The sequence below is a fragment of the Crocodylus porosus genome, unplaced genomic scaffold (genome assembly GCF_001723895.1).
Source record: "Crocodylus porosus isolate Cpor-Errol unplaced genomic scaffold, CroPor_comp1, whole genome shotgun sequence".
NCBI lineage: Eukaryota > Metazoa > Chordata > Crocodylia > Crocodylidae > Crocodylus > Crocodylus porosus.
In genome coordinates, this window is record NW_017728932.1 from 15,308,090 (window position 1) to 15,322,146 (window position 14,057).

The 14,057-nt window shown below is 59.4% G+C and overlaps 1 protein-coding gene across 1 annotated transcript in view; it reads right to left on the reverse strand.

Annotated features, from left to right (window-relative positions):
- DOC2B (double C2 domain beta) overlaps nucleotides 1–13,925 on the reverse strand; it is a 54,102-nt gene extending 40,177 nt beyond the window's left edge. The window contains exon 1 of the mRNA XM_019545713.1: nucleotides 13,397–13,925. Coding sequence (XP_019401258.1) covers nucleotides 13,397–13,727 — 331 coding nt within the window. The 5' untranslated portion in view covers nucleotides 13,728–13,925. The remainder of the gene's footprint in view (nucleotides 1–13,396) is intronic.
- Nucleotides 13,926–14,057: the final 132 nt, after the last annotated feature.

Consider the following 14,057-nt stretch of genomic DNA (forward strand, 5'->3'; position numbering starts at 1 on the left):
GCTGGGAAGGCGAGGGGCTGCTGTCCTGTGGCTTCTCTGGGAGCAGGGGCTCTCCGGGGCTTGCTTTGCCCCTGCAGAGGGGCAGGCTAGCACAGGGAGCCTCCTCAGCATTGAGGGCTGTTTCCTTGCCCACTAGCCCCCATCTGACCAACTACGAGGAGCATTAGGAAGTAGCAAGTCCCAGAGCACCTCCCGGGTCTCAGCCGCGCGCTCAGAGCCTCCTCTGCCCCTCGGACGCTAGCAGGGATCTGCAAACCCAAGCAGGTAGCAAGAGAGGTCCCCGTCTGTCTCCGGCAGCGGGGATCTCAATGACTGTGTCAACGCCGCAGCACCGACACCAGCAGCGAGTACACCGCCTCCTGCTGCCGTAACTGCCCGAGCTCCACCGACTTCACCTGGCCCACAGAGAGTCCAGCTCATCCCCCTCCGGTGCCCTGGAGCCGGCCCGTCTCTGTGCGCTTCATGTTCAGTGTGCAGCACCCACGCACCGCCATTTTGGGCCTGGGCTGCCACTAAGTTTCACATACATTGTCCCTGAAAGCTGGATCGTCCCTGATCCCTGAATCACGTGCATCATCCCTGATCCCGCACTGGCCTGGACAAAGAGCAGCGAGAGCAATTAACAGCCCAGCCATCCAGCATGGGCACTGCACAGCATCCCCTCGACGGGGGATGGCTGCAGCACTGGAGCATGACCTCCACCCAGCCTGACACCGGCTGCAGGCTCCCCTCCGCGCGCTCGGCAGCTGCAGGCAACAGGTGCTGCATCAACCGCGCGCTCCCCTCGGGAGCCAAGATGAGGACGCAGCTTCCGCCGCGCCATGCACCGTGGGGAGAAGAGGGGATCCCCAGGGACGTGGATGCAGAGAAGCAGGAGGCTGGCAGGGCCCTCAGGAGGTCTGGGGGTCCAGCCACCCTCTGAACCAGCACACGCAGCTCACCAGCCCGGCAGGGTTTCCGCAGTTTTCTCACCCACCTGCTCCAGTGCCTAACCACCCCGGCCTCACGTCTGACCCCGTTTAAGCCCCTGACTTCTTGCCCAGTCCTCTGAGAACTACTGATGAACCACCCTCCTTTCTATAGCAGCCCTCCGTATCCAAGGACTGCCATCAGGCCCCACCCTGCATGGCCTCTTCCCTGTGCTGTATCAGTCCAGCTCTTCCAACCTCCCCTCCTGTCATCTACACTCACCTCCCAGACCCCCCATCCCTGCAAGGCTGTCACCCACTGAAGAGCATCTCCCACACAGAAGTCCTGGTTCCCCTGCTTCACGTCCCTTCTCCGGGCTGCCGGCCCGTGCTGCAGCCAGAGGCACTGTCCATCTGGCCAACCCGCTCTGCGCCAGGCTCCCCGGGAAGGACGTGCGGCCACGTGCTGCAACACAGCCGAGAGACACTGAGCGAGGGACAGACGCAGCTGGGCCTGGAGAGGCAGGAGCTGGTAAATGCATTCGGCTACTGCTCTTGGGATCCTGTTTGCCTGAAGGCAGCCAGCAGTGCCTGGCCCTGCTGGGGAGCCCTGTGGTTTAACAGCCCCCCACACAGAGGGCTTAGGGCTGCCTGCAAGCATCACGGAGCCATGGCAGTCTCTAATCCCAGGAGGCTGGGGGGGCCTTGAGCAGCAGGGTCCATCCCCTCTGGCTGAGATGGGCAAACACTGCGAGATGCCTGTCATGGGCAGGTGACAGGTCCCCACAGTCGAGAGGGCACGTGGCACTCCCTGCAGCAGATGAGCAGCCTCTACGGGGACTCCAAATCCCACCCAACTGCTCTGCTCAGATACGTGAACCAACGGCCGACTCCCGTGTTCGCAGGTGTCCCGCGTGTCAGTCCTGCGTGCACAGAGCCAGACCTCTCCCACGTGCCTGTGTTCAAAGCCACCGACCAGCACGCTGAAATGCCGGCATCACACCCGGGCTCACTGCCATCCCGCCTGCTATAAACAGTGAGCAAGTGTGGAAAGCATTCGCACCTCCCACCGAGCAGGGGCACTGGGGCTCTGCTCACAGAGCCAGTCTGTCCCCAGATTTTAAACTGCACCTGAGAAGGTCATAAACCCACTCGCAGTTCAGCAAATAACATCACTCTCTTTCAATCGCCTGTCCCCGGTGAGACCTGCAGCCAAGACACTGCAGTGAATGGACAGAATTGCGCTGGACCCAGAAGGCCCTGGAGCAAGCTGAGGGCTAGCATTCACACAGGGAAAAGCTCTCTGTAAAACCATACAAGCATCCAGCACCCAGCCCTCCCCAGTGCACGCAGCATGATCTTCCCCGTTCAGCCTGTGACTTGTTCCCTCTCAAGATGCCCCAAGGCTTCTTTCAGGTCCCAGCGCCCACACGAGCTATTCCACAAGCGCTGGATGCTGCACTTGCTATTCAGGCCAGTTCCCTTTGCAGCCACGTCCTCAGCCAGATGCGACTTGCACATGACGGGCCTCGAAGAAGCGGGCAGCGACAGCAAGAGGTTCTGGTCCTGGCCCGCCGAGCGCTTGACGTTTTCTAGTGGGATTCACGTCAGATCCTCTCCAAGAGCGAGGAAAGCAGTGCCATGCTCCAAACCAGGTGGGAGCATTCAGTGCCCAGGAAGTGATCTCTGCAGGGAGTGTGTCAGGTGCCTTTGGCCCGTGGGCTGAGCAATTATATCAGCATAAGATCATTCGCATTACTCAGATGGCAGAGAGGAGTGGGCTCCAGCCAAGCCTTGCGCAGCCCTCCAAGCTGCGGCTATAATTAGCTGCATGCTCCCTGGTAAACAGGCGAACGGACGTACGGATCTCGTTCCCGTTGCACACTATCAACCTGTGGCTAGCATGAGCCAGCAGACCTTGGCGCTCCTTGCTGAAGTCCCTGCCCAGAGTCGGGGCCTGCCAGGGAACAGAGGCATCTGCTGCTGAGATCCCCAAGTCTGACCATCCCGAGCTTGGCTAGAGGGTCCCCCGTTTCATCCCAACAAAAGCAGAATCTGCACTTGATGGATTTGATGATTCAGAATTTAAATTACAGGCTTGGCTCAAAAGCGAACTTGGGCCAGGGGATGGTGACAGCCCCGAGCGCCTCTGTGCCCTCGCAGAGATGTCCCATCTGCAGCAGGGCAGACAAAACAGGGAGGCACCGTGGCACTGAAGGGGATGCTTGCCTGCTTCTACGCTGCCTCTCAGAAAAGCACAGTGTGCCTGGAGCAGCCGTCTGTCTCCTTGGCAGATGGATCAGGCCTTTTCTCTGTCCTGGGGCTTTCTGTGGTCTGGGCAGCCAAAGGGTTACTTGCATCCATCCTGCTCCGTGGTGCTACCGAGGCCGCCGGCAGGCAAGCTCCAAGCCGGCAGTGCACAGCCCCGCTGCACCCTAAGGGCAGGGCAAGAGGAAGCAGCAATGCTGGGTCAGAGCAACAGACGGGACGCAGGAGGCGAGGGTCCTACTCCGCTGTACTTAACCCAGCCCCTATCACCAGGGGCATCTCCCCACCTCTGATGGGTCTGTCTCCATGTCCCCTAGGCCTCGGGGCAATGCCATCATCTATTTCCGTGAGGAATGTTGGTGCCCGGCTCTCACTGAAAGCAGCGTACCCAGCCCAAGAGCATCGCCCAGCTGCCACCTGGATAACGGCACCCCGGGGGAAGCACTCCAGGGAATCGCAAGTGTAACTATTTGGCAATGGACCCGATGGGAGGCACATTCATAGCTGAGCATGCCGACGTCACAGAAAAGCAGCAGGCAAAGCCAAGAACAAGCGGCATACGCGGAGCCCTTTCTCGTGTCACCTGCGTGCCATTCACCGCAGTATGCCAGGATCCACAGGAGCATTTCTGTGTTTCCAGAGAAGAGGGTTACAGGCCAACTGTAGAGACTCTTGACTCCACTACAAAACTCCCCAGGACGTCTGCAAGCTCTGGACGAGCCTTTTCACCCAGCTACAGCATCTCTGCTTGTTCTGATGCTTCCCCCCCATTTTTATCTATCTTTGCATATGAGAGGGAAATTAAGTCAGTCCTTTTAATTAGAGAAGTGAGCATCTAAATGACAAAAGGGCAGCAATTGGATCAGGAAAACATTCAACCTCTTCAAGGCCTTTTTGACACTAACCTTTCATCAGACAGCCTGCAAATCAAAAAAAAAGGGTCTTGTAAGGAGTTGTAGAGGTGACACTTCACAGTCTCTGGGCAGCACCCAGGACATATTGTTACTCTTCTGCTCCAGTGATAAACTAACCATTAGGCGGCCTGCCCCATTAGCAGGTTTTGATCCTTTATCTGTGCACGCTGCCTGAGAGCGCAATGGAGAGCGGTAGGCCGGGGTTCAGCGCTGAACGCCAGACTTTGAAGTACAACTCGCCCGTTCTATGGGAATGTGGTCTCGTTTACTGCCGACCCGTGGGCACTTTGATTAATTCAGCGGGCCCCAGCTTTATTACTGGGTGGAATAAGATGCAGATGTGTCTCCAAACACAGCCTTGAGACACATCTTGTTTGTCTGAAGCCCAAAAGCCGATGGAGCGGTAGGATGCAGCAGTTGACATGGCTATTATTGGCCAGGTCTGCAGAAGTTGTTTATTGCTGACATTTCCCATCAGTGCCCAGGGTGACTGGGAGGCTGAGGGAGCTTCTATTTATACCCTCAGGATGAAAGGGAAGAAGCAACAATAAATCTCTATTTGTCTCCTCCACTATCGGGCCCGCTTAGGCAGGGATGATAGGAAGCCGTAGCTCTTTCTAGCACAGCGCAGTGACCAGCAGGCTACAAGGATGCTGAGGCATTGAGGTATCACCCCAATCGGTTAAATCCAGTGCAAAATTAGGGTCTGGATCTGGGACATTCCCCTGTTCAGAGAGAGGGGAAAGACTCAGATCCACCTTGGCCGACAGGCATATATTGAACTTGAGGTTACGGTGCCTCCCGAGGAAGTGAGGTGGAGGAAGGCCCCTTGCTCGTGCCACTGGAGCAAAGCAAAGCAACTGCAGGGAAAAGCCCAGTCCTGGCTAAAGGAGGAGAAGTGGGGAGGTTCCCTCCTTCTCCCGCTGCTCCTGTTTCTGCAAAGCATCACGTATCAGGGACTGTACAGAAACACTGGGCAAGGCCGTGTGGTGGAGGGGCTGGAGGGGTGCACTAGAAAAACGCCCCAGAACTAATTAAAGAGGCGTCCGCACGCTTTAAGTCCCTGCGCTTATCAGCATTACTGCTCCCAAGATAATCTGCTCATGGATTTTGTGCCAGGCAGATCAGAGCGGCGTGGTGAAAAGGCTGCCGGGGGATTGGCTGGATTAGCTCACCCTTACAGAAAGCGCAGGTTCAGTCACCTTCAGACGAGGTTTTGCAATGCTCCATAAAAGACAGGCCCCCATTCTTCCGCTGCTTTAATTCTTCCTTGCAATGGAGCTAATTTTAAAGGGCCTGAAAGGCAGTGAGTAATGCTGTGCACTTACAGCCCCCTGTAAAATGTCAGCGAACAACTCGGAGGAGAGCGAGTTTCCTGCGGTCTCCGAGATGTGTGACTAGCGCCTCCCTGGCAGCGTCCTTGCTTCTGCCTAATCCGACCGCCCCAGGTCCCAGCTTTGGGGTGCAATGACACCACAGCCCGGAGCCCTGCACACCGTGCTGCGGAGGCAGAGGCAAAGAGGAAGACATGGAGCTCCCACCGAGGGTTTAAAGGTGTAGCAACTGCCTCTGTTTTGCTGCTGTACGCCAGAAGAAAGTCCACGGCGGGTAACAGGGAGCGCAGTGGTGCCAGGAGAGACCCCCACTGGTGTTTCGCCAGGACAGGACTCGAGCCAGCACCGTGGGGAGGCTGGATGGACCGTGCCCATGATGTGTAGCTAACACAGGGGGAAGGGGCAGGCCCCTTCTTCCAATTACAGACATGTCTGTCTTCAGGGGAAAGGAGAGAGCCAAGTTCAGTGTGCAAGGCAGGAGTCTGCGGACTAGGACAACACTGCTTCTTGTGGCTGTCACCTTCCCCAGGCACGTGAGGTTTCCAAAACTCTTCACACCTGCCAGGAATGAGGGCCACAAAGCCCCAGCACGTTCCAGAACAGGAGCAGGTTCCTCGTGGAGCAAGCTGGTGGGATGCTCTGCGGGCCGGTCACCCGTCTCCTCCACCAAAGAGCGTTCAGTGCAAGACTTATCTGCCCAGAGCAGTTTGGAGACACAATTAGGTTTTACAGCAGTAAATGGTCCCCGATGTCATGAGCAATTAGACATTCAGCAATTTCAATTTAGAAGTGGCCTTCAAATCCCTCTCTCTCTCTCTCGCTAATGAAATACCGGGCTGCAATTAACAGCGACCAGAACCTGCCACTGCTATCAACCTAAGGAGGAAAGAGTGGGGAGCAGGGGGGCCGTGGCCCGCACCAAGCCCAGCAGGGATGACCTGATGGCTTATGGAGAGGCCGGGAAGAGGAGGTGCACCCACACCCGCCGGGCAGCTGAGGCCCTGAGTGCTACAGTACAGGGCCAGGCAGAGGCCCGCTAGCTGGTGGCCCAGCCGGCTGTGCCAGGAGGGGAAGCGTCTGTCTACCACAGTGTGACTGGCCCCAGGGAAACGCCTGCCGAAGAGGGAGAGCGATGCTGAAGACAAACCTTAGAAGTACCTGCAGGCTGAGACACAGGAGTCCCTGCAGATTTGACCTCTACAAGCCAGCCAGTGTCCTGGGCGGCTGAGAGCACGCAGCCCCTCGGGCTGCTCCCCTGCAGCACCGCACCCGGGCGCTGTTCTGCCCGTGCACAGCCACGGCACGTACCTGCTGGCAGGGCAGTCCCATCCCACGTGCAATCCCAGAGCTAGTTTCCCTGGGCCAACGAAACACAGTACTGCAGGGCAGGAGGACGCCTAGCAAAGGTGCAGCACCTGGGAGGCGCCATGCGCGTTGATGGAGCCAGGAAGGAGGAAAGAAACCCAACGGGAAGCTTGCTGGTGTCTGGGGAGACTTGTCCCGGGCTCCAGCCGACTGACTGGTGCCCAACAGGAGCAAACCCTCTGACTGGGATCTTGGCTACGCACAGTTACTGAGTTTGCTTTTCTCATCCCTGCACACGCTGCTGCTAGCAGCTGCCTCTGCAAGAAGCCTGCCCGGTGCTCTGGCCCCCTGCAGAGCCAGCAGAGGAGAGGATGGATTAAAAGGTTAATAAATGGCAGGCTGCTGGGGGTGTGCAGAGCAGACCCGTAAAGTGAGCGGGTGTGAAAGCTCACAAGCCTGGGACTCCTGCGCCTGTCTGGGCCCTTCCTGCAGCAAGTGAGGGACAGACACGGCCTGTAGGGACAAGGCACGAGCTGGCCATCTGCCCTGCCCCATGCCACCCCAGGCTTTGTCACACAGCTCATGCCCAACCAGGCTTGCCCCACACACCATCCTCGACTTGGTGCAGGAGCAAATTTAGCTGTGGTGCAAGTGGGTGCAGGTGCCCTTGCCTCAGGCAGCAATGGCACCCACCCTGAATTTGGCCCAGGGAGTGCAAGCCAACAGGGGGGCACTAAGGTATGTGAGCAGCAGGCCCCCAGCCTAGGACTGCAGAGCCCTGCCACAGACTTCCTGTGTGACCTTTGGCAAGGTCCGTAGCCTCTCTGGCCCTCAGGTCCCAGTCAGGGAGGTGCCCCTTTCCCCCTCCTTCGCTAAGCTGCTGGGAGGACAGATCCACTGGGGACGGCGACGTGCTCAGGGACTAGGGGCTGCCCGAGTACCCAAGGGAGGAGCATTCTGCTTGGGTCAGACAATGCCAGCCAGCTGCGCTGCCTCGGGAAGACAAAGTCATCCCCCTTCATGGAAGGCTCAAAAGTTGCCAGAGTGCTCGAGGGACCGGTTATTAGCCAGCTGTGCCCCCGCCACTGCCATGCAGCCACCTCTCGGCATGGGCCAGGGCAGCTCCCTAAAAGCATGCAGCAGCGTGGCACAACTTCATAGGGCAGGGAGTACAGGGGAAACAGTCTCTCCTCCATAAATCCCCTTCAAGCAGGTGAACTCACCTCCAGGGGGAAGGCACAGGCTGACTGGCAGTGGCTCAAGCTGCCCGTTGGCCCAGTGGCCAGCTCCTCCCCCTCTCCACTTGCAAAGTGTGCCTGGCCCTTCCCTGCAGTCAGACCTGGGGTGCAACGCCTCGCTCATGCACGCAGAAGTGGCCACTGGCTAGCAGGCTGGGCCAAGCCCACACGCGGCCCGCAAGGCCCCTAGAATCTCGTCCAGGCTCCAGAGGAAACCCACAGCAGTTCGTTTAGTACAAATACTCTTTCTGCATAATCTGGATTGAAAAGACGAACCAGCCGTTATAAATAGCAGGGGCGGCATATGCCGAGGAGCTGCTTTTCAGATGTAAATACCCCAATTTCTTCACAGCAGTTTCCCCCCTATGCTTCTTCCCTCCAGCACCTTTGCTAGCACCTCCTTTGCCGTGTGCGGGTGCTGGCGTATCATCCGCAGTCTCTGCATCCCTCAGCACTGTGGTTCTTATCCCTCCTTGAAACAGCTGGCAAGTGATATCTTTATTATGACTTTGGCTCCTTCAAGATCCTCTTTGCCCAAAATAAGTGCCTCTCTAAGCAGCCTCGCTCACTGAATCACTTCTAGCAGATGTCAGTAGATGCAATACATCAGGGCAGGCCTCTGATCCAGAGCCTGAACCAGCTTTTCTTCCGGCTGATGTTGCCAAGGCTCCTGCCCCTGTGCTGAGCAGCACAATCTGGGGGCCTGAGCTGGCTTCCCAGGGGAGACGGCTGGGGGCACTAAGTGTAATCTGATTCTTTCCACGTACGTGCCAGCGCAGAGGAACAGACGCAGCTGCAAGGAGCATGCAGGTTATTGTGTCTTCCGGGTATCTTAACCCACATATCAATGCCAGTGTTCCCAGCAAGCCGCCCCATCTCAAGAACTACCTCTGCAAAGAGAGAAGCTGAGTGAGGTGGTCCTTCCCCCGCCCCAGACAGCTGCAGGGCAAACCAACACTGACAAAGCATTTCTTCCCAGGCTACCATCTGGCTCACACGCTAATAGGGAACCCATGACTGGCCTGCATGTAAGAGCACCCTCTGGTGACTCCTGAACATTTCTATCAGCCCATAATACTTACTCATGGCTTTCACCAGGATCCCAAAGCACTTGATCAAGCCGCATGGGCAGGAGCCCACTCGTGCTACAAGTGTCAATTCATGCTCCCAGCAGGGAAGTGACTTTGCTCAAAGTCAGGAAGCGATGGCATCGTGAAGAGGGTCCCGGCCAATGCCTCCCCTGCCGCATAGCTGCCACTTGCTTAGATTATTTTGCCTGCAAGTCCAATTATGGCCCTAGCCTGGCAGCCCACCTGCAAGCAACCGATACTCTGGACAGCGACCTGAGTTTGCAACCGAAAGGGAGGCTAGAGAACACGTATATGAGTTTACTGCCTCCCTGAAGGACTGCTTGGCCACTTTCCCCGGACAGCAACAAATAATAGAGGAATAATTAATATCTCAACAGCAGACCCAGGCATCCTTATGCTCCTGGTGTGGTTACAAGGCAAGGGCCTGGAACACCAAATCTGTGCTCTATGCGTTTATGCCGGTGACCAACTATGGAGCGGACGGGCGCAACGCGTAGACCAGAGGTGGGCAAAATGCGGCCTGTGGACCACATGCGGCCTGCCAGGCCATTCTATCCAGCCCACGGGGCCCCTAAAAATTTAGAAAATTAATATTTATCTGCCTCTGGCTGCCTGTCATGCGGCCCTTGATGGCTTGCCAAAGCTCAGTAAGCGGCCCTCCGCCCGAAATAATTGCCCACCCCTGGTGTAGACCCCTCTCAGGGCAACTGGAGGGCGCAGGCTCCCGGGAACAGAGGGAGGGCTGTGATGTCCCTGGGCAGCTCCTTCCCCAAAGCCACGAGGCAAACACAGCTGCTACTCCAGTGCGGTGCGCCAGCCTAAGATTTGGCAGGGGCTTGTCTCCTCTTCCCTCCAGCCCCAACACGCCCCTAGCTGCTTCTTCTCCCTAAATTGCATAAGTGTTTTGACACCTCATTAGCAGCTCAATTAAGAACAATGAAAACCAACTGATGCAAACACATGGAGAAACAAAGGGTTCAACTTCAGGAAGTCTCAGCCACATGACAAATCCCCCGGGCAAGCGGCCCCATCATTAGAGGCGGCAAAGCGCAAGGCAGGGCAAGGCGCCCTCCCACATGTTGCTGGGTCCCACGGGCCCACCCATCCCCAGGGCACCCGGACACACTTGTCTTCACCCCCTGCTCCAGCAAGGCGGGAAGCACCAGCCTCATTATGGCAGAGCGGGTGACTGGGTGCAGACAGGAGCTGGCTTATCTAAAGGCCTGGGCTGGTCGTAGCTGGGCCCTGACCACAAGCACCCAGCCGCCCCAAGGCTCAGGGACTTGCCCCTGTAGCTTGTGGCCCTCGGCAGGCCTCGCAAGCCCCCAACAGACCCCCACGGGGAGCACCCACCGCCCTCACTCTCGGCTCTGATGGGGGGAATCTGGCGGTCTCCACTGGCTCCCAGCTGCCACCCCACAGGCTGCTTAGCACGGGTCCATGGGGATGTGAGTTGTTTTCCTCTGCTCCTCTGGATCCTCCCTGTCTCCCCACAGACCTGCTGTAAGCGAGTGGCTGGGCCTGCCCCTCCAGCACTGCGGCGCCTCGCTGCCGCTCCAGCCGCACCTCCCACCTGCCTCCCCTTCCCCGCGCTTGCTCCTGGGGTCACTTGGTCTTCCTTTCCCAGGCCAGGGGAGGGTCAAGCTGAGCCTGGACCCTGTCTCCTCGTGCAATGGCAGGGCCTGCCTGACATGCCTCTTCCCTGCAGCTGGGAACTGCGATCCCTAGGTTTCTGCCCTACTCTGCTCCTCAGAAGGATCCTGGTCCATACACCTCCATCTTGCCTGAAATGCACCGCTCACCTTGGGAGCAGGCCGGGGTCTCCTCCCTGTGATGGCCAGGCTGGGGGGAGTCGGCAGGACCTCTGAGAAGGTCAAGGGGGAAAGATGCTCGGCCTCTGAAAGCTGCTGTCCCTGGAGCTGAAACCCAGGAGTCCTCACCTAGTCTGTGCTGAGGCTCAGCCCCTCTCTCTTCCCCGCACACCGGGGAAGGGAGAGCTAGCCTGGAAAGGGAGGGCTGAAAGGGGGTGCAGAGGACCCGGAGGGTTACAGTATCCACACATGCTGCAGGGAGCAAACCCACGCTGTGCAGGGGGCGGCGGAGGCTGGACCCCGCTAACACGCAGGGGTGTCTGCCGGGAGGGGGCGAGGCGTGCTGGGGGCTCTGCACCTGGGGGGATCCTGGGAGCATGAGCAAGCACCGCGCTGAGGCCACAGCTGAGATGGGGCTGGCCAGCCTCTATTCGTGGCTCCTCGGGCCGTGAGGACCCGGCAGTGCAGGGCGGTGGCTGATGCTGGGGCGCCCGGGGCCACCCCTAGCACCCCTGCCTAAGTGGAGCGAGCACACACAGTGTGGCTCCGCAGTAGCAGGTCAGGGAGACTAAAAGCAGCTGGGGAGAGGGGCTGCTCTGGCCTGCACCCCTCCACGGCACCTGCCCTGTCTGCTGCAGCGCTCTGCTACTCCCCCACCCCAGTGGACATCCTGGTGCCAGGAGCAATGGGGGCCTGTGCATGCTAAAGCCAGGGCTGGGGCACCAGCCCCTCCTCCGACAGGCCATCCAGCAAGCCCCACGCCCGTCTGTGCCCCTGTCTACCAGGGACAGTGACCCTGGTCTAGCTTCTCCGGGGAGCATGGGGGTCGGGCGGGAGGGACAGGGTTACCCTCCCGCCACATGGGCTGGGACGCAGGGCTTCACCTGCTCTGCCTCCAGCAGGAAGAGCTTCACTGCTGCATCGCTACCAGTGGAAAAACCCCACATCTGGCAGCGCAGCCTCAGCAGTTTGGCTGCCACCTGTTATGCTGCAGGAGCCACGCTTTTCAGCTCGGGCTGTAAAGAGACAAACACCAGCTGCCCACTGGAAACCAGTTTAATTGACTCCACTGGTGTCAATTAAGGCTGGCACGGAGGCAGCAGCCACCAGAGCCCTGCCAGACACCTGCCCGCCTGGAGCCAGCTTCTGCAGCACCGGCTCTGACCTCTGGTGCCCACCCAGGCGACCCTGTGGGCCTGGGAGTGCGCGGCTGGCCCCGGCACCTTGCTCGCTAGCGCTCACTGCTCTGCTTTTTACCATGAGAATGAGCCCAGACAATCTAATAATCAGACAGCAAATAACCCCGATCTGGACAAAGTCACTATTCGCTGCCTGGCTGGGAGAAGCGTGGCTTCCCGCGTGCTCTCCTCCATCACACAGCGAGACAGCCAGGGGGCTCAGCCCTGACCCCCGCCACGAGGGCGTGGGCTCGAGTCCCCACAGTCCAAGCATCCCCGCGGAGAGGGGCACTTTGGCAGCACTGTGGGCAGTGCCTCCGTGGCAAAATCCTGCTCCGGCCACAGCCGTGTTGTGCTAGAGTAACTGTGGGGTTGTCAGGAGCCTGCTGTGGGGATCGGGATCAAGCCCACAGCCTGATTTAACTGGCTTCTGGCACAGAGCGGGGAGACAGGCGCAGCAACACAGGCTGGGGGCACTCCCCAGAAGACAGCACAGCCTCCCTACAGCCAGCCCTGCCCAGGGTCTGCCAGCCCCAGGGAGCCTTCCCCCCCAGCCCTACATGGGTCAGCTCCAAACCGCCCCCTGCCCCTCCTCTCATCACACTTTGGGCCAGATCCTGCCCGGGGGTACAGCCTCCTCTGCTCTCCTGGGGCTTCGTTCCCCAGCAGGATCTGGCCCGTTGTGATTAATCACACTCCCAGACAGCCCAGCCACCGTGCCTTCAAGCAGCAGGCGCCCAGGGGCTGCGGGGCTCTTTGTGGGGTTGTAAAGGCATTTTGGGTGGGGAGGGGTTACGGTCTGCGAGGGCAGCACCTGGGACGCTCCTGGCCCCAGGAGCAGAGCAGAACAGAGCAGAGGAACAACTCCCGCCTGCCCAGGGGTTCACGAGGGGGATGGCCGGAGCCTGGGAGCTGGGCGATGCTGATGGCGACTATCGCAGACGCAGCAGGACACGGCTCTCAGGGCTGCACCAGCCACAGGGCAAGGGGCTGGATAAACACTCGCGGTGCAGAGCCTTGCTGCCACGGCCAGGTACAGCAACTGGTGGCTCTTGGAGACTCCCCAGCTCAGGCTCCAGCCTCCCAGCCCTGTCACAGCATAGGGCTCCCCACCAGGCACGGCAGCTTGTCCCCTCAATCCCAAGCCCTGGGACTCTGTGCGGGGAGGACTTTAGCTGTGGTGATGCACCAAAAAGATCAGAGCCCGTCCCTGAGAAGTGAGGTGCGGGGCCAGCAGCTGGGAGACCTCACCACATGGGAAGGGGAGCCCAGGGGACACGATAGCTGCCCCCGACCATCCAACCTGTCACAAGAGCCTGACAAACTCGCCCAGGAACTTGGGAACTTACTGCAGTCGTCCGACTCATAGCCCTCGGCGTCCACCGCCTCCTCCTCGGGCTCGCGCCGGGCTGGCGGCTCAGTGGGTGTTGTGCCGTACGCCCCAAAGAGCTGGTCCACGTCCTCATCCTCCTCCCGGGGCGTCTCAGAGGGGCTGACGGACGACTGGCTGACGGCAGAGCGCAGGGTGTTGCTGCGGCTAACGGTAGCGGGGAGGCCACGGGGGAAACGGGGGAAGTAGTCCGAGATCTGCTTGATGGGCTTGATGGGGCCGGGGCAGACGTCAATGGCCATGTGCTCCTGGATGCTGATGGTCATTTTCTCTCCTTTTCGGAGTGTCATGCATGCGGCTCTCGGCGGGAAGCGCCCCCGGAGAATAGCGTGGCGAGGGGGAGGCAGCCCTGGAGTTGGCACTGGCGGGGCGGGGGGCAGCGGCTGCGGGCAGGGAGGGGGCTCCGGTGGGCACCTCACGTTGCTCTCGCGCGCCGAGCTCCAGAGCCCTCATGCATGCTGGTGCCTCCGGTGCCTGGTCCTGCCTGCGAAGAAGTGAGAGAGAGACAGCGAGACGGCTCAGAGGCAGGGGGTGGGCACTCGGGTGATGTCACCGGTTAGCAACAAAGCAACGCGCAGGAAGCAAAGGAATGAAGGCTGGGGCAGGTATGCAGCCACCCA